Genomic DNA, 18635 nt, shown 5'->3' with positions numbered 1-18635 from the left:
ATGGGATGATCTTCAGATGTAGATGCTCATTACCGCTAACCTGGCTGCTAAAGTAAAATGGATGTCTGATTACCTGATTCTCTTTTACACTGAGGCCCCTTTACATTGATCTAGCAATGTAATGTGAAATTAGTTGAAATGAGAATTAGCCACTAGTGTCTAGAGATGATTCCATTCTGGATGAGGGCTAGTTAGCTGACGTTCTGGCTGAAAGAGACAGAGATTTGTGAAAGAGGCCAGTGTATTGGTTAGATTAACAGCTCCAGAAATTGGTGATGTGGAAGGATTATTTGTGAACGGGGTCTGCAATTTAGGAGGCTTATAAAAGCAATCAAGTCAAAGAACATGCATATCCATCTGTGCTTGGTGAACTGAGTTTTTGATGCAGACTTCAGTGTGCTTATCCTATCCTTTGTCATGTTGAGATCAGACTTCTTTAATACAGGGGTTTTGAGTTACCATTCAGTTGGTCACATATTAAGCTGAGTTTTAGAAGCATTAGGAACACAAATACATTGCTTCAATCACAGTATTCCTTTTTGCCAGTAGTGTTGGGTGAGAGGGACAATAAAGTGTTAAATGGTTTGAGTCTGAGTTACCTAAGAGACTGATTCTCCCCTCGTTCCACATTGCCACATGTTGGTGGTACTTGTGCTGAAGAGCTCGTTCTATTAGAGCACATTGGTTGTGGATCATGCTTAGCTTTTCTGGTCTACCAGAACCCAGATATGTTAAAGTTCTAGACATATTACAAAGCTAATCACTCTGTCAACCATTTGAGGAGGGGAGGGATGGGACAAACGACTTGGGCAAGATTTTTTATCTATAAGGGGTAGCTTTGATTATGACTGTGGGCACTGACAGGATTTAAGATGTTTAGTTTAATTCCTTGGTCCAAGCTCCAGTGGTGAGGAACACATGGATAGTTCTTCCTCATATGCAGATTAGACATATTCACAGTAAATGAGGGGGTTTCCGTTTGATGTGCTGGTCAGTTTTTTATCTCCTTCCACATCTCTCCTCAGTCTTTCTCTTGCATTAAGGGCTAATGATGTTGCATTTTAGCCCACTGCCTTTGGTGCAGTAACATTTGCTTTTTCCTTGCAGGGATTTTTTTTTTTTTTTGGCCTGCAGTTCCATTTTTTTCATATTAAAATGTAAATCAGTATGTAATTACCATACTTGTTCTATAGATGGTACAGTTTGTACTGTCTTCGTCCTCCACTAAGGTCACTGAGATAATGGCTATTCTCTACTGTGTTGGGCAAGGTATTACTTTATGTATACTTTATTCCAAAATAAAAGGGGCATGTATATTTTTTAAATTTTTTATAAATTCTCCACTATGCCCATCAGGTAATTTCAGCAATTCTACTATATCCTCTGTTGTATATTGTGTAGATTTTTCATAAAGCTTGGCTGATCCTTTACTTCTGAAATTTCTATAGTGATTTAAACTTTTCTGTCTCTGCTTCATTTGACTTTGAAATGTTTCTGATTTATTTACATATTTTGAAATTGTATTATTCTTACCTTACTCTTCTACTTATTTGTATAAGATCAAACATAGCCCTTGCTTCCAAAATTTTTGTGACTTTTTTGCATTTTAAAAAGTGTGTGTGTGTGTGTGTGTGTGTGTGTGTGTGTGTGTTTGTATTTGTGAATATCCCCTTTAAAACAATAGTTCTGAACCAAAGATATGTTTTCTTTCAGGGTTTACAGTAACTCATCTAGGTATTTTCCTGGTTGTACAATAAGCTAAATAAAAAGCACTAGTGAAGTTAGTACAAATTAGAGTTTCATAAAATGACTTGTTTATTTGTCTCTATATACCATATGTTGAAATGTAAGAACAATATTTATTATAATTGATGTATTTTATAATTACATAGCAAAAATGAGTAAGTAAGCAATGTTTTCAGTAATAATGTGCTGTGACACTTTTGTATTTTTATGTCTCGTTTGGTAAGCAAGTACTTTTTAAGCAAGGTAAAACTTGGCGGTATGCAAGACAAATCACACTCCTGAAAGGAGTACAGTAGGGGAGAGCTTCAGGCAGGGCTTTGGGTACAGGGAGGTGAGGACTCTGGCTGGGGGTGTGGGTGTAGGGTGGGGCTAGGGATGAGATGTTGGGCTGCAGAGGGAACTCATGGCTGTGGTAGAGGGTTGAAGTGGGGGGCCGGTGTGCTCCAGGAGGGAGTTTGGGTACAAGAGGGGACACCAGCCTAGGGTACGGGGCTGGAGTGTGGGGGTCTTGACAGCATTTACTGAGGCTTCCAGGAAGCAGACACCAGGTCCCTACAGCACCTACACATGAGGATGTGCTGTGCACTGCCTTGTGCCTACAGGCACTGTCATCACAGTTCCCATTGGTTGTGATTCCCAGCAAATGAGAAGTGCAGAGCCAGCACTTGGCACGAGGGCAGTGTGTGGAGCCTCCTTGTGTATAGGGGCTGCAGTGATCTAATGGCTGCTTCTGGGAGCCACACAGAACCAGGGCAGAGAGGGAGCCTGTTTTAACCCTGAATCCTTGCTGCACCACCAACCAGACTTTTAGCAGCTTAGTCAGCAGTGCTTACCATAGCTGTCAGAGTCCCTTTTCAATTGGGTGTTCTGCTCAAAAACCAGATGCCTGGCATCCTTATCTTGAACTGCAATTTAGATGGAGGCAGCTCCTTTCTGTGAGTCTACTATTCTGGGGACTCAGACAGAGAAGCAAGTCCCCCAGAGAATTGATTTGTAAAGTTCAGGGTAGTTCCATTCAAGGCAGGACTTTTGGCAGCGATGTGTGGTTTGTGCATGATGGAGTTCCTTCTCACAGAGCCCACTGGGCCTTTGCAAGATGTCAGACTGCTGTTTTCAAAGCTGCTGTCAACTTTCACGTTGCCAGTAACCCATTCTGAGCTAGTCTAAGGAGTTCAAGCTCCTCATAATACTGGCTATGCTTTTAAAAAAAACACAAAGCCTCACAGCACTGGCGTTTCAGAATATTTTTTGTCATATCTGTAACAAAGATTTCCATGTCCTTCTGGGTTACTAGAGATGTTGTTCAGGGGTTCTGAAGAGAAGCTTGGCCATATAAAATGAACAATAGAGTGCTTAGTAGGCTTTCTTTAATAACTGTCAACTGACAGTCCGATTAAAATTATTACAATCCAGTCCTCTTGTGTTCTGTCTCTCTCCTTGGGATCCTTTGAATCGAGGAAGATTTCCCCTTAGACGCCTAACATTGCTAAGTATGAAGATGAGAAATTAGGCCAGTTCTGGCTGGGAACACTCTCTAGGAATGGCTGTACCTGAGGTCTCTGTCTCCATTGTCACCGACACCAGCAGCACGGATGTGGGCCTGAGAATGCTCCATCTGTCGGGCTCTCTGATCTTCTCCATGGAGATGACACTTGATCTCAAAGTGTCGGGCACTGTTCTTGATGGTGGTCCTCCAGGCTACCTGATCCTCCACCTGCCCCTCCCAGGTGTTTGCATCAAGTCGCACTTTACCAAAGTGTTTTTAAAGATGTCTCTGTAGAGCTTCCTCTGCCTGTCATGAGACCTTGTCCTGGTCCTCAGCTGACTGTAGTAAAAAAAAAAAAAAAAAAAAGTGTTCTGTAGATGCAAGAAGACCTGTAACAAAGATTTGAGTATTGACATTTGAAATCAAAAGGGGGAAAAAAGACAAAACGAAGGAATGTGTCATTTTTCAGAAGATGTTTGCTTTCCAGTAGCATTCTGATCATGCCCTTTAATTCCCCCATTACATGTGCCAGTCTCTTGAGAACACTATCAGAAACAACTTTCTCAGCCATCAAAGTGAAGTGTTATCTCAAGAATAATTGTAGCTAGTGTAAAGCAGTTGGGTTCTGCGAAGCAGTCCCCTTGTATTAGATAGGGGTATTACAGAAAGCCTGATAGTGAGAGTTTAGTGCCCAATCTGTTGGGTTGGCTAACATTTTTTTTTCTTAGAAGTGGTGGTTAAAGGCCTTTTAACTTGGAGCAAGTCATTAGAAATGATGTAGTTGCCAAGAAATATCTTTCATTTCTGGAAAAAGCCTTGTCTGTATGAAAGTTAATCAATAAGGTAGATACACAATATGACATCATCTGTTGCCATGGCTTCTGAATTCAGCAGTCTGTTATCTGCAACTAATATTGATGGTTGCTATGCAGTCAAATCATTGCCCAGTATTGTTTTATCATTATACAGCTCTTTTAATCTTGGCTATTCCTTCATAGTGAACTGTCTAGTGGTTTAATCGTGTTAATAGAAATCCTTGTATTACAGCCCTAAAAAAATCTTTTAAAATTTACTGCCTAATGAACAACAAGCTTCAGCAGGAAGTGAACAAGTTTAACATATTGGTGATTAAACTTCCACAAAGCAGTTGACATTTTCTAGTAAATTAATCTGCAAATTAAATATCTCTGTGGAATTAGTGCTCTGACTCATTACATGGCAGCGTGTGTAAGAAAAAATGGGTAAGCCGTAAGTCCTCTGGGTGATAAGGCAATCAAATGAATTAAACTGCAGGATGACTCAAGAGCAATCACGGTTTCTCCAACAATTTCCTTGTGTCATATATCTTATTCTTGTTTTAAACATCTAATCACTTTCCCTATGTTGTCCCTTTTTATTATGTTTTCTCCTTTTCTTGAAAATATTTTTATGGAAGCTGATGCTAAATATCAGACATTTGGAATGACTGAAAAGGAAATGAGACTTATTTATCTTGATAGTTGTCAGAGTGAAGCATAAGTGTTTCAAAGTCACATCCTTTAAATCAAATATAATATTTCATTTTCATATTTCAACCAAAAAGACATTTGTGTTAGTGGACTTCAGTGTGCCCTTTACTTGATTTACTGGCATTACCTCATAGTTGGCTTTTTCTTGTTACTTTCTGTTGTTGAAATCATCTCGGAGGAAATGGTAATAGAAAGGAAAAACTCAGCAAGAGATGGAGGTGGTACTATAGGATGCTTTCAGGGGCAGAGGGAAAAGGAGTGGAGAAACAGAAAATGCTCAATAGAGGATACATTATTGAATACAAGAAGGATTTCCCTGATAAAGAAGGCAGCTTGGTGTGGGGGAGAAAGAGAAAGAAGGCTTAATAGAAGAAATTCCACTCTATTACACCCCTGGAATTTCGCCCAGTGGCTCTTCTCCCTTTTTCTGCTTTTCAGCCCACTCCTTTAATACCTCTCTTCTTCACTGTCTCCACAACTGCTTTTCTTGTAACACTGCCTTCTGTCAGTATCTTTTTCTTTTCACAGATGTCTCCTTTGTGGGATGGCTTCTACTAACACCTTCTCTTTTCCTTAGAAAAAAGTAATTGTCCCAGTGATGGTAATTGGCCCCATAACTATAGTTGTATTTTGCAAGGGTATTTCCCAGAACAGAAATTGTAGAAGAGTTTAACTGGGAAAAAATAAAATGTGTGACTAAAGGTCTGTTTTTTTTTCTGAGAGCTATAGCTTGATTAATCCTTCCATGTAGCTCAGTAGAATTTCGCTCTACTTCCTATATAACAACACAATTACAGCCTTCAAGAAGTCTCGCCTCAAAGCCCTGCTACTGAGAGCAGACAGATGGAGGAGGCATGCAGTCTTGATGGTGATAGCAGATGTCAACAAGTTAACAATCTGAAAAGCAAAGTAACAGCACAGCAGTGGTTCTTCCCCAAACTTCTTTTTTTAAAGGGAAAGATACAAATCAGCACCACTAATCAGCAAGAGCTGCAAAAGACTATCTGATGCTGAATCTTTTGAGTACCACTGAGTGGATTTGTGGAGAGAAGAAAAAGTTGTACTTCATTGTTAGCCTGTCACAGAGGAAAAGAGTTTACCTCAGATGCCATATGTGCAATTAAGCTTCAAACACAGTCCCTTTATAAAGTATTGCTGGGTGCTAGTGTCAACCCTCTACTATTAAGGTTGCATAACATTTTCCATTATAACTGCCGGTTTTCACTAGCTTATAACTTTTTGAAGCTCTCACTAGTTAGGCTCTATCTAGGTCTCTTACCAAAGGTAATTGTTTTGAATTCTGAGTAAAAGTGTTAGACATTATTTGAAAGAGGGAGATTTTAAAAAAATCGTATAATTATGAAATAAAGTAGGTAAAAAGGACACAACAATTCTGTTCAAAAAAAGGCAGATTCAAAGCAACTGAGGATTAAAAGTTTGTTTAGCATGGAAAATAGTCATTGTTGAATTGAGCAGTGTATGGCTGTATTTCACAGGACAGTGGTTTTGATGTGGCTGACTCACGCCAATCTGAAAGGTGCTGAGCATGAACAGTAGGTATTTTTAGTAACGTTACGTGCACATTCAAGGAAGGATGTGCTACACGAATATGCGTGCTGCCAATAACTATTTTGAATTGCTTTCAGGAATATTTTCATTTTTCTGAAGTAGTTGCCATACTACTTCAGGGGTCTTTGTTAGGAAATCTGCATCTGCTAAACTGTGTGTGTGTGTGTCTTCCATCCAAAGGGCATTTTGTTGAAATGTACTGACTCAGTTTACTCACAGAGGCATAGGAGCTAAGGGTGCCGGGTTCTGTAGCTCCCCCAGGCTCTCCGACTAGTGCCTGGGGTCCTTGCTGCTGCTTCACACTCATAGGTTTCAACTGCCAGCCTTGTGCATTGGATTCTCATCTGCCTCCTTCACACCCGGGGCTTTGCTGTCAGTCCTGTGTGCTGGAATCCTGGTTAGAGCCCTGCATACAAGGAGAGCACAGCCCCCTGGTGAAAAGGGTAGCAGCCAAGGACCCAACATCCAGGGTCCCCTTGACCTCCGCATGCTGGGGCTTTGCCTCAGCTGGGGGTGGGAGTGGACAAGGTCAAGGAGGCTCAGCACTCCCACTTTTAAAAATGTCCCCATGCCACTAAAACAAAATACAGGACTATGTAGCACTTTAAAGACTAACAAGATGGTTTATTAGGTAATGAGCTTTCGTGGGCCAGACCCATTTCCTCAGATCAAATAGTGGAAGAAAATGGTCACAACCATATATGCCAAAGGATACATGTATTGAAACTCTACGTTATCTGCTGCTTTGATACATCAGCCTTTGGATAGGGGGTGGCTTTTCAAATGACTTCCCTGGTTAGAGAGGGGAAGGAATACCAAAAGTGTTGGAGGAGAACAGGGAAAACTCACAAAAGGAGAGAGTGCACAGAGAGATGAGTTAATGGACAGTACCAAAGAATAAATCCTTCACTTTTTTAGGTTTTCTGACTAGAACATTCATATTGACTAATTAAAGAGGCACATTCCACAGTTGGACAAAATTGCAAAATTAGACTCCTGCCAGTGAGTTTTTTCCTTTCTGGTCCCGAGACTGATTCATAGGGTAATTTGGTCCTTCCCACAGAATAGGTTTGATACTCCCAGTACAGTATATTTCTTTCATATCCCTTAGGTATTTCTTTTTTTATAGCATAATTTTCATATTCTGTTTCTTATAATGGAACTTCAATGCAGGATTTGAAGCTCACATCTTTACTTTTTGTGTTTGCACATTTAGGAAAACTTGGATGTAGGTTTGTGTTTCCCAGGATGCTACAGGAAAAAATGTGATCAGTGAATAAATTTTAAAAGGAAGGCAATTTTCCCTCCCCCGACTGTTAAAAAATTAACCATGCCAATTATTCAATGCTGTACACATGAGAGAATTCTTCTGAACCCTTGTAGCTATTGATTTGAGCCCTGAAACATCTCATATTTCCAGGTGAAAGGGGACTGCTACAGGGGATAGGCAGCATTGCACAGTTGATTAGGTTCATTATGGAAAGATTTTGCTTTCCTCTGAGGCATGGTGTATAGACCACTGCCAGAGTAAGGGTACCAGTACAGTTATGTGATTTCATATAAGCACGTGTGCCCATCACTGCAGCTTTGATCAGGAATGCATTAGCATAGATAGATATCAGTGACCATCTGATATGTTGTGATGAATGCTATGTGCCTTAATCACACTAGAGGTACACTTAAGGAACTGCAAACCAGATAGGAGAGCTGATGTTCTGTACTTTAGGAAATATTGTTCGCAACCAAGAATCATATTTCACATGCAGCAGTTGAATTCCTCAGACTGAGCAGCCGGCACTGGCTTTGTGATCCATCCTATCTTACCAGCAAAGTGCAACTCCCTGAATCTTTAATTACAGGGTGAAATTCCTTTAGTGTCACAGATCTTCAGGCACAGCAAAGCTTTGGAAACAAACTGAGCTCTGCTGAAGTAAATGCATGAAATACTTGTAAAATGGGAAAACTAGTTCTTGTTCCAATATGCCAAGAGACGGATGACATTGTTTACACCTTGCCTGCGGAAAGCTACCTCCCAGTTGTACAGAATCTGCATAAAGAATCAATTCCCAGTTTTTCATATCTCAGACGAGATGAGCCAGACGTTCAGCTGTTTAGAGAGCCTTTTTTTTTTGCTTAGTATGGGGAAAATGTTGCTATGTTCTATACATCCTGAAGGGATAGAATTGAAAAGCAGATTCAGAGAACAAATTTAGCATGTTTTGCACTTATTTTTTCCAGAAGTTCAACAGCTGAACTTGTTATCTTTCACAGAGAAAAATAACAGTTCATGTCCATATTGTGATTTGTGCGGAATAAGTAAAAGCAGCAGAGCAAGATTTCTACCTAGTGTGTGGAAGAATGCTTGGAGAAAGGGAGCCGTAACCTCTGTCTGTACCTAACAGGTGGGGTATTGTGACCTCCCAGGTACAAGTTTTTTTCCCTTTGTTTGTAAGTGTAACTTACACAGAAGGGAGGTATGCTGGAGTCTTTCTTTCTGTCTTTCTAGAATGCTGCTATTTGACTTAAAATAATTGGACGGACGACTAATTCATGTTTCTTGGCCGACTACATCCTCTGAATATTAATGTGGAAATTATAGTAAGATTCACTTTCTTTTCTTTTTAGGAATCCAGTACCAGGCTTTACCATAAGCCAGTTACATGCACCCCCAATTAGCTGTTTCTAATTCCTCTTTAATGAGTAACACTCCAAAGATAAAGAGCTACAACACAGCCGTTACAATGCTCCCTAGAATAGTATCACAAACGAGAGGTGTGTTGCCATCCTTGAAAATGAAGAATGTAAAATTCTAGCCATTCATCTTATTGATTCCTGGAGATAGGACATTTTAAATGAATATTAGAAAGCATTTCTGTGAAGCAAATCATAAAATCATAAACATGAGTATTTGCAACCAGAAATTAGATTATAAGGATTATGCTTATCCAACCAGGAAGCATAAATGGTAGCGTGTGCTCATATCAAAACTATCCATTTACGCTTGAATTTTGCATACTAAATACTCATAATAATTTTTTCTGAATAATGTAGAGAACAAAATTTAATTTCTATGAATATCTATTGAATTATTGCAGCGATGATTGGAAAAACAGAAAGAGGTTTTGTTTTTTCCATACATTCATCTGGGATGAACTATTAACTTTGCTTAAATAACATTATATACTACTTTGTGTACTTAGAGCTTTCATATTTCAAAACAAACAGACCATTTTTCTGTGAATAAGGAGAGCGTAATCATGGTACAATTACAAATTTGCTTTGGAGCTGGATTCGAAGCAATTTACTGAGATCTCTAGAGTTTTCCTTGCCAATGGGAGAAGATCGACTTCTAGAAACTATGGCTTCATTTCATTGCAATGCTACAAAAGTAGGAGCAAAATTGATTTTTTTCTTTTTTCTGTAGGCCAAATTCCAAAATAGTTCTTCTGCCTTTTACCCTTCTGCAAACTAAACTCCCATTCACTCAATAGAGGTACATCTGCTGTATTTCCAGGTCTAAAAGTTCAAAAATCATGTCAGAATCAGGCCTCTCCAAGATCATGAGCTTTAAAAAAAAGTGTTTTTTTTTTAACTCCCCGTTCCTTTCACAATTTCAGGGTGGACTCACATAATTTTCAAGCTCTGTCTAAAAGAGAAAAGAAATGTACTTTTTACCTGGGAGTTAGAGGACTACCTGCTAACACTACAATGGCTTTAAAATTATGTAAGTGTTCAAAATGATGGAGTAAAAGCTGGTAAGAAATCTCAGGACTTATTTATATGGAAGCAGGGTTTATTTATTAACCCCGCTGAGAGCAAATATGAGGGGATAGATTGCGGCTGGCATTATTGTGCAGATGTATTCAGAGAACTAGTTTGCAAGGAGCCTATGTATTGCACAGTTCATAAAGGCCTGTCATAATTACAGTCCTGCACTTGTGGCCTTTCTCTTTAGTGCATCCCTGGAGTGCACAGAGCAGCAGTTAGCAAGGAGTGGGGCGATAGTTCTACTTGTACACTAGCTATTAGAGCAAGATGGCTATATGAAGAGGCAGAAGGCGGTTTCATCTTAAAGGCATGATCCCTCTCCAAGGGACTATCTTCTATTTCCCACTATCCTTTAGGTGCTGTTCCTCCCCACGGTTTTGGAATAGTTCCACTGCAAGCCCAGCTTGGGCCAGAGGCTAATGTTTCAATTTGGCCTCAAATGCTCTACATAAAGCCAAACTAACCAAATCATTTCTTGCTCTTGTTTAGAATGCCCGAATTCAGAATAAAACACACCGAGAAAATGTGTGCTACAATAGAAAGGGGAATGAGGTATTTCTGAAGGAAGAATAGTTTCTTTTATTTACTATTCACTTGTCCCTTGGTTGCTATATGTTCTGAAACTTTGTGGTGTTTTTGTAGGTAGTAAAAGTGAAAAAATGTGTTTTTCTACAAATTATGTCATTCTAGCACACTGCATTTAAATCAAAATTGCCGGTATGAAAAGAAGGTTCAATCACCCTCTGTAGGCAGCTAAAATTGCTTTAAATTCATGGTGCTAATGGTCACAGCAAATTGCATGAGGGGGTAGATTTAATATCACACTAGTCACCACTCACTTTAGTTATTCTTTTGACAAGCACTGGACAATAGAAAATGAAATAATGTGTATGGAAAGTGGTGAGAGGAAATTTAAAGGGCTAAATCTTGAAGTCTTTATTTACTTTTCAGCCAGTACTTCCTTGGGTAAAACTGTTGATTGAAGTGGGAGTTTTGCCTGAGTTAGGAAAGCAGGATTTTTATAGAAATAGCATAAAGGATGATCACATATCAGTGCTTGGAAATATTCTGCTGTAGACAGGTGAATATGCCTGTTATTATCCTGGTATTCTTAGGTTTGGACCTTTTTTCCTCATAAATAAATAATATGTTAGGGTTTTTAATAGTATCACAAAGCCTACTTGTTCAGTAGTCACTGTATAGCTCATCCTTTCAAACATTTTGCCAACCTCTGGGAAACAAGAGGCAGAGGAAATCACATGATATCAAACATCTGGGCTACATCTACACTGAAGGCTTTTTGCACAAGAAGTGTTTTGCACAAGAGTTCTTGTGCAAAAGTTTCTTGCACAAGAGCACATCCACGCTACCATGTGCATTTGCACAAGAAATGTGCTTTTGCACAAGAGTATCCATGGCAGTATAGATGCTCTCTTGTGCAAGAAAGCTCGGAGGGCCATTTTAGCCATCGGGGTTTCTTGCATAAGAAACCCCTGTTGCCCGTCCACATTGCCTTCTTGAGCAAGAGCTCTTGCGCAAGAGGGCTTATTCCTCATGGGGAGAGGAATAACTCTTGCGCAAGAAGCCCTCTTTTCCGATGCTTTACTATAAATTTACTTGCACAAGAATGCACATGCAATGTAGACGATCCACAAGTATTTGTGCAAGAATGGCCGTTCTTGTGCTAAAAGCCTGCAGTGTAGATGTAACCCTGGGGTACGTTTACAGTGTTATTTTGGAATACCTGATTTTATTTCAAAATAACACAGTGTGCATCTACATAGCAAGTTATTATTTCAAAATAATGTTGAGATGGAGGACTTCTTACTCTGACTCATGGTAACCCTCATTTCATAAGAAGTAAGGGAAGTCAAAGGAAGAGTGTTCTTCCTTCGACTTCGTGCTATGTAGACAGCATCAAAAGCTGAATTAAGCTATTTTGGCTTCAGCCACGCAATTGTTGAGGCTGAAGTTGAGTATCTTAATTCGATTTTTGCCCTGCAGTGTGGACATGCCCCTGGACTACAGTTTTTCTCTCCGGTCTCACAAGGCGTAGTGCTTGCTTTCTTTTGTGAAAAGGTGTCTACTATTATAGTCCTCAAATGTTTGTGTTTCTAGGTGCCTTGGAATTTTAAAGAGAATTTGGGATAAATTTGGCAGTAGCTTTTCCTCTATAATTGGGTTGCTATGGTAAACCTATTATTCTAGTCAAAGAATGTATGTAAGAAAAGTGCTGATCTCTTTTTGGTTTCATGTGAGCCTTTAATTACTCTCAAACGATTGAGTTTGTACTGCACGTATGGTTATCACAATAAGTAAGAGAATAAGGTCATAGAGAGTATGCCTGCTGTTATTTCTGTGCATTTGATAAAATAGTACTGTCTGGTATTATCTCACTCTGGGTTTTGAAAATGCTCTCTGCTGATTTTTCCAGGGAGACATCTTTTATGTAATGACCTGATATTTAGTCCTACTCAGCATGCTAGTAATTTTTCTTTCCTTTCTGTATGTTTGTCTCAGAAATTGGCTGTCTTGAGGAATTATTTTATTTATTTATTTGCTGATGAATGTAACATTTGTTTGTGGTTACTTGATTCAGCAGGGGAAGAAAGCATTCAAAACTCCCAATCCAATGATCATTCCCATTTTTTGAGATGTATGCTACAAGTCTGAGTCAAGTCATAGCTCTATCATAAGGGTGCCAGCTCTAAGCTCATGTTTCCAATGTAGTTAGAAAGGTAGAAATAAGGTACGTTATATGACACAAGCTTCTTTAACTCTTTGTAAATGATACACAAATTAACTCATGCAGTTTTTAAGACATTTGCAGGTATGTATTGTTACCACAATAAAAAGTGTTTTTTTTTTTTTTTTTTTTTTTGGAATGTGCCTTTAAAATATTTCAAAACCACAGCAATACATATTAGGGATGCAAAAGGTTCATGTTTCAACTGGTTACCCCCTAGCATTCTCTTACCGGCATGGTTACCAGGGTAACCAGTTAACCAGTGGCTTGGCCTGGCCCGGCTGAAGCAGCCCCCATCTGTAGTGTCATGTGGCAAGCCCTGCCGAGCTTGTCCCGAGCAGCCCCTGTGTGCCCATGGCACAGTGTTAGGCTTGGCCCGGCCTGGCCAGAGCAGCCGGTGGTGGGTCCAGCCGGGCTGGAGCAGCCCCTTGCTGCAAGATCCCTGTTAACTGCTTAAACGTACCGTTTAATTGGTTAACTTTTTAAATGGGATAATACATCCCTAATACATATTTAATACAGTTCTTAACCTTGAAGGGGATGGGCTTCAGAGGTTGAGCTGCAACTTCAAAATGCCATCTATACAGTTAGTTTTAGAGCACTAGTGTGAGCCCTAGTAGCCCAAGTCTGTCAACCTGAGCTGGAGTGTTCCCTCCCACTGACTCCAAAATGCAATATAGAAATACTTAAGTGGTAGTGTCCAAATTTCAACAATGATTTTTTCAAGGTCACTTAGTCTAAGTATCTAAGGCATTTTTGAAAATGGGATTAGTTTAGATTCAGACCAGTGCTTTTGTAACACCGAAAGGCAGAATCGAACCTGGGATCAAAGGAGCTTAGTACCTGAACCTCTACTGCATAAATTAAAAGCCATCCGTACAGCACACCCAGAAAGTGTGTGGGTTACACTTTCTCTGATTAAATTCTAAATGTCTTCCACATACTCATCATTTTCACCGTTAGCACATTTTTCCTGATGAGTACATTCTCAATTGCATCTCATTATTCCAGTTATATCCATCTGTAGCATCCTACCTTGGTCTACATTAGGGAGTTATTTCAAAAATACTCCTCTTATTTTGAAATAATAAGCGGAACATCCACACTACCAAGCCTGTTACTGTGAAATAAGGGACTGGTTATTTTGAAATAATAACTCCTGCTTTCCATGTGGAATAACATTTATTTCAAAATAGAGTTAGTGTGGATACCCCACTGCTGCTATTTTGAAATAACTACTTCTCAGAGTAATTCAAAGTAATTACTCCCCAGTACTTCCTGGGGCTCTAAATCAAGGTAGCGCGACCCAACCACATTAAAGGAGCTTGCCTTGGACTAACTTCAAGGCTTCCCTATAGTGTGGACACGCTATTTTGAAATAGTTATTTCGGGGATTATTTTGAAATGTGTTATTTTGAAATAATTTCCTAGTGTAGACATACCCTTACAGAGCTAATGCATACAAAATATTACATTAGATTAACATTAAGGTTGCAAAGTCAAGCACTCAAAATTTAGGAAATGTCAGGATTAAGGCTGCTGTTGCAATTATGATTAATGAGTTTGTTTTAAAGAGGGAAAGAACTGGTCAAGTCAAGATTTCCAAATCAAATCTATTATGAGATTCCCATGATCACATACTGTATTTCTAGAAGCCTCTGCCTCAGTCAGTGCTCATGAGGTTTTTGGGAAAGAGATCTATTGGAGCCAGCCTGGTTTCCTTTATTCCTTCCAACTTTATGGATTCCCAATATAGAAAAGATTGGTGAGGCAGGAAGAATGTTGCAGAGGCTGCATTTCATCCTGCTGTGTCCTTCAAACCTGGATCCACAGACATGGTCTAACATCTATTCAAGAAAGAGGATAGGTCATAGGAGCATTAATTCTTTACCTTCCTGTTTGTCATTTGTATCAGTGTTATAACAGTTATGCTTCTAGTATCCCAATGCTTTCCTGGGACAGTCTGTAAATTATTTTTTAGATTATTTCATTTAAATCACATCCATATCTGGTGTTCATAACATACATAACAACATTTCTAAATCAGTTTGAAGAGTTAATTACATATACCATACTTCAGCTATGGAAAGGTAGAAGCTATATCTTAATAACATTCCCATTAATACTGACAATAATAAGAACATAACATAAGAACGGCCATACTGGATCAGACCAAAGGTCCATCTAGCCCAGCATCCTGTCTACCGACAGTGGCCAGCAACAGGTGCCCCAGAGAGGGTGGACCGAAGACAATGATCAAGTGATTTGTCTCCTGCCATCCCTCTCCAGCCTCCGACAGACAGAGGCCAAGGACACCATTTTATCCCCTGGCTAATAGCCTTTTATGGACCTAACCTCCATGAAATTATCTAGCTTCTCTTTAATAAAACAGTAAAAAGATTACCAGCAATATGACTTTTTTTTTACAAGTGTTTACGCTTCAGCTAACACGGTCTGACACGTGCTTTATGTCTTTGTAGCAGCAGTTCATTTTTTCCTGGTCTTTAGCCAGTATGTCTTGATGATGCTGTGATCCTAACAACTGTTTTTTCTTCCAGGGAAATGTGAATGTGGCCAATGCACTTGTTTCCCTCCGGGAGATAACAGAGTTCATGGTAAAACCTGTGAATGTGATGATCGACAATGTGAAGATATGGATGGCATCGTCTGTGGGGGTATGTGTTCATTCCAATTAGCAATAATCCAGTACAGACATGTGACTTTCCCTAGTTCCCCTGATTTTGTTACATAAGAATATTAAAGGAACCTAACCTCGGTAATAGATTTTTTTTGAGATATAGATGTTCTACAACAATAATCCCACAAGCCTCTGAACTGAACATTTTAATTATTTCAAAAGGTACTTATTTTAACAGTGAAGCAGATTACATGTTTCCGATAACTTTTTACCCTGTGCTGAAGTTCTTACATAGATAGTAAAAATCTGTAGATATTTAAAGAAAAATGATGGAAGAAATTATCTTAGTTTCAGTTTGAGTCTTTATTATTGAAGATTTACCAATGGTATCACATTTTTCTTTCTTTTTTTTTTAAGTTAGCCAAACTCAGCAATGAGTTAAATGGCTTTAACATTTGATATTCAGTTGTGTTTAGTATGTTTTTTTTTTTTTTAAACTTTCTGGTATACCTATGTTCGGTGGCCCCAACAGCTCTCACAAACTAAACTTAATTAGATTGGGTTGATATTGGATCAGGAATCTGAAGGAAATGCTGATACATTAGGCAGTGTGCCTCTCCCAATCAATATTGACTCAGGACAGTATTTAGAGACATTTTGCGAGTGAAGATATCTTTAAACTAGACATGAAAAATGGTGTCTCTTCAGATCACTTGTGGTCATTTCATAAATAAAGATCCTATGGCATTTCATAAAAGTAGAAGTGTTACATGTGTTATATTTGAAAGAATTTAACAGGATCTTTTTTTAGGAAATAGGGCAAAATACCACATTTATTGACAATGTACGATTACTCTGTTATATACATATTCACACACATCCACACACACAAAGACACAAACAAATCCCATCTTGCTTTTGCTTAAAGTTACCAATCTGTTACTCACATTAACTCACTGACCAGGCTAGTTAAATGTGAGGGAGAGGAGCAAGGCTTCTCTCAGTCCACACTGATACTCCGATCTTGTATGGGAAAAGGGATACAAATGCCCATACAAAAGGTATTAATTATTTCAATACAAAGCTTCTGTTAGTACAAACTTTTCATTCGTTCATCATAATTTATCATTCATTCATCATAATTTCTTTATAACACAAGGTATGCTCTAACTACTACTAAGCTCAACAGTGTGATCATGCTGAATCACAAGGATCGTTCTGATCGCTCTCTGTCTTAGGACATCAGATATGAACTCAAGCAGTTTGCCTAATGTATAAGGCCTCAAAGTCTGTTTTTCCCTGCTAACCAGAGAAGGGTGGCTGGCAGAGTTATAGTTGTTTAACATTTATTCTCATACTATGTATTAAGCACACTACATAAGACATTATAAACCTCTATGGTCTACACATTCTCCTTATGGCCAACGCTTTCTACCACATGCTCTAAAAGGTGCCGTATGGTAATCATTAATATAGAATGCTCAAATTACAAGCAAAAGCAAGAAATTAGAATTTATTTCCTAAAACTTAGTAGATTTTGTACTATGCCACAGCTATAAATGAATTATTTATTCTAATGTCAGCTATATGTAAACTCTGTCATTGCTTTATTTTTCAGTAATGGAAAATTGCATTATGCAGTACTTCAAGTTGGACTCAGAGAGAGAGAGACATGCTATTTTAAAAGCAGTTGTAATAGTGTTGCCCTAAAGGTTCCTATTTTATTTCACTTACTTTTTTCTGAAATGACCCATTGACTTTAATAGTTATTACTCTGACCACCGATATAGCTTTCTTATTTTCATGCATAAAAAAAAATATATAAAAATATATGGGGAGAAGAGGGAAGAGACAATATCATGTGAAGGTGCTGATCTACAGAAAGTAGTTTTTTGACAAAATTATAGTTTAAAATTTGGTTGCCAGTAAAATATAGCCTGAACGTATTAAATTAAGTATCCACTCAGTGAAATATGCATAAAAAAGGAGTAATTTCAATATCATCTGTTGGTGAAGGGAGGGAGAAAGCAGTAGCTAAGATAACAGAAAAGGTCAGTCTTGTTGAATGCAATACATATATCAAAAACAAAACTAAGTGTTTGCTTATGACTGAAATACCCAGTCTATTGTTTATAATCAGCCAGTGTTTTGGTGATAAACTATTAAGTAAATTGAATGCCCACAGAATTCATAGACAGACATTATCAGTGCTCTCCATTAGAGCTGACACAGCCACCATATTATTTTTTATCTGTGGAGAATGTTTTATCTCTCTCATGAATAATCATATGATGAAAAAATAGTAATCAGACAGTCACCTGATCATTCTTGTGCAAGGAATTACATTCAATCTGTACTATCATCTGAACAAATCCTCATTTTCCTTTTGGTCTAAACAGTTCAATGTAATAGGAGCACCAGAGATGGATCCATTCATTAAATAATTTCTGCTTTTGGCTTATTTTCCCCTAAAGAAAAACAAGAAACACTAAACAAGCTTATGAAAATACAAACTCAATGTAAAGATGAATCCAAATCTTAGCTCATTTTTTTTTATTTGAACTGATAAGTTAATCATTAATGTTTTGTCCTCAGATGAGTAAGATTTACTATTATGGAACACTGATAGTATATTGAGAAATGATGCAATACATTTTCCCCCTCCACTACATTGCTTTGTAATTACAGATATTTCCCTTTCCCTGATATAGGTGGCTGGACCCAACTCTAGAGAATAAGAAAATGTTATTTTCTGTCTAAAGTTTTATAGTTTCTGCTGCTCTTAATATAAGTTCTATATCTTTGAAACAATCCAAGTGCCAAAAGCCTTCTCTGAATCTTTCTGTGAGCTGCCCTTAACTGGGATTCTGTAGCGGCTCTCAGTGCTTAGAAGATTGTCCTGTGTCTGTATCTGAAAGTATTTGGGTAGAACCTTACCAACAAAATCAAGTGTAATGCATTGTCCTCTCCTTTTATCTAGTTTCCTAGTCTGCACTTGTTTTGTTTTCTGCAGGAGCCACCATGAGTTTCAAATTTCTTTTTTGGACCTTGCCAGCCCCATTTTAGCTCTGTCTCATTATACTTATTTATCTTATTTCGGTCTCAAGTTTGTTCATTTCTGGAATGAGAGTCCTGACATTCCCTAGAAAGGACAGAGTAGCACTTAATTTCAGC

At 38.5% G+C, this 18635-nt stretch overlaps 1 protein-coding gene across 1 annotated transcript in view; it reads left to right on the top strand.

Moving 5' to 3' along the window:
• Positions 1 to 18635, top strand: part of ITGBL1 (integrin subunit beta like 1) — a 253955-nt gene that overhangs the window by 208493 nt on the left and 26827 nt on the right. Inside the window, exon 8 of the mRNA XM_075918746.1 lies at positions 15382 to 15498. Coding sequence (XP_075774861.1) covers positions 15382 to 15498 — 117 coding nt within the window. The remainder of the gene's footprint in view (positions 1 to 15381; positions 15499 to 18635) is intronic.

Source organism: Pelodiscus sinensis, chromosome 1, assembly GCF_049634645.1.
Source record: "Pelodiscus sinensis isolate JC-2024 chromosome 1, ASM4963464v1, whole genome shotgun sequence".
NCBI lineage: Eukaryota > Metazoa > Chordata > Testudines > Trionychidae > Pelodiscus > Pelodiscus sinensis.
Note: the sequence above shows the minus strand (reverse complement) of the source record. Positions and strands in the feature narration are given on the sequence as shown.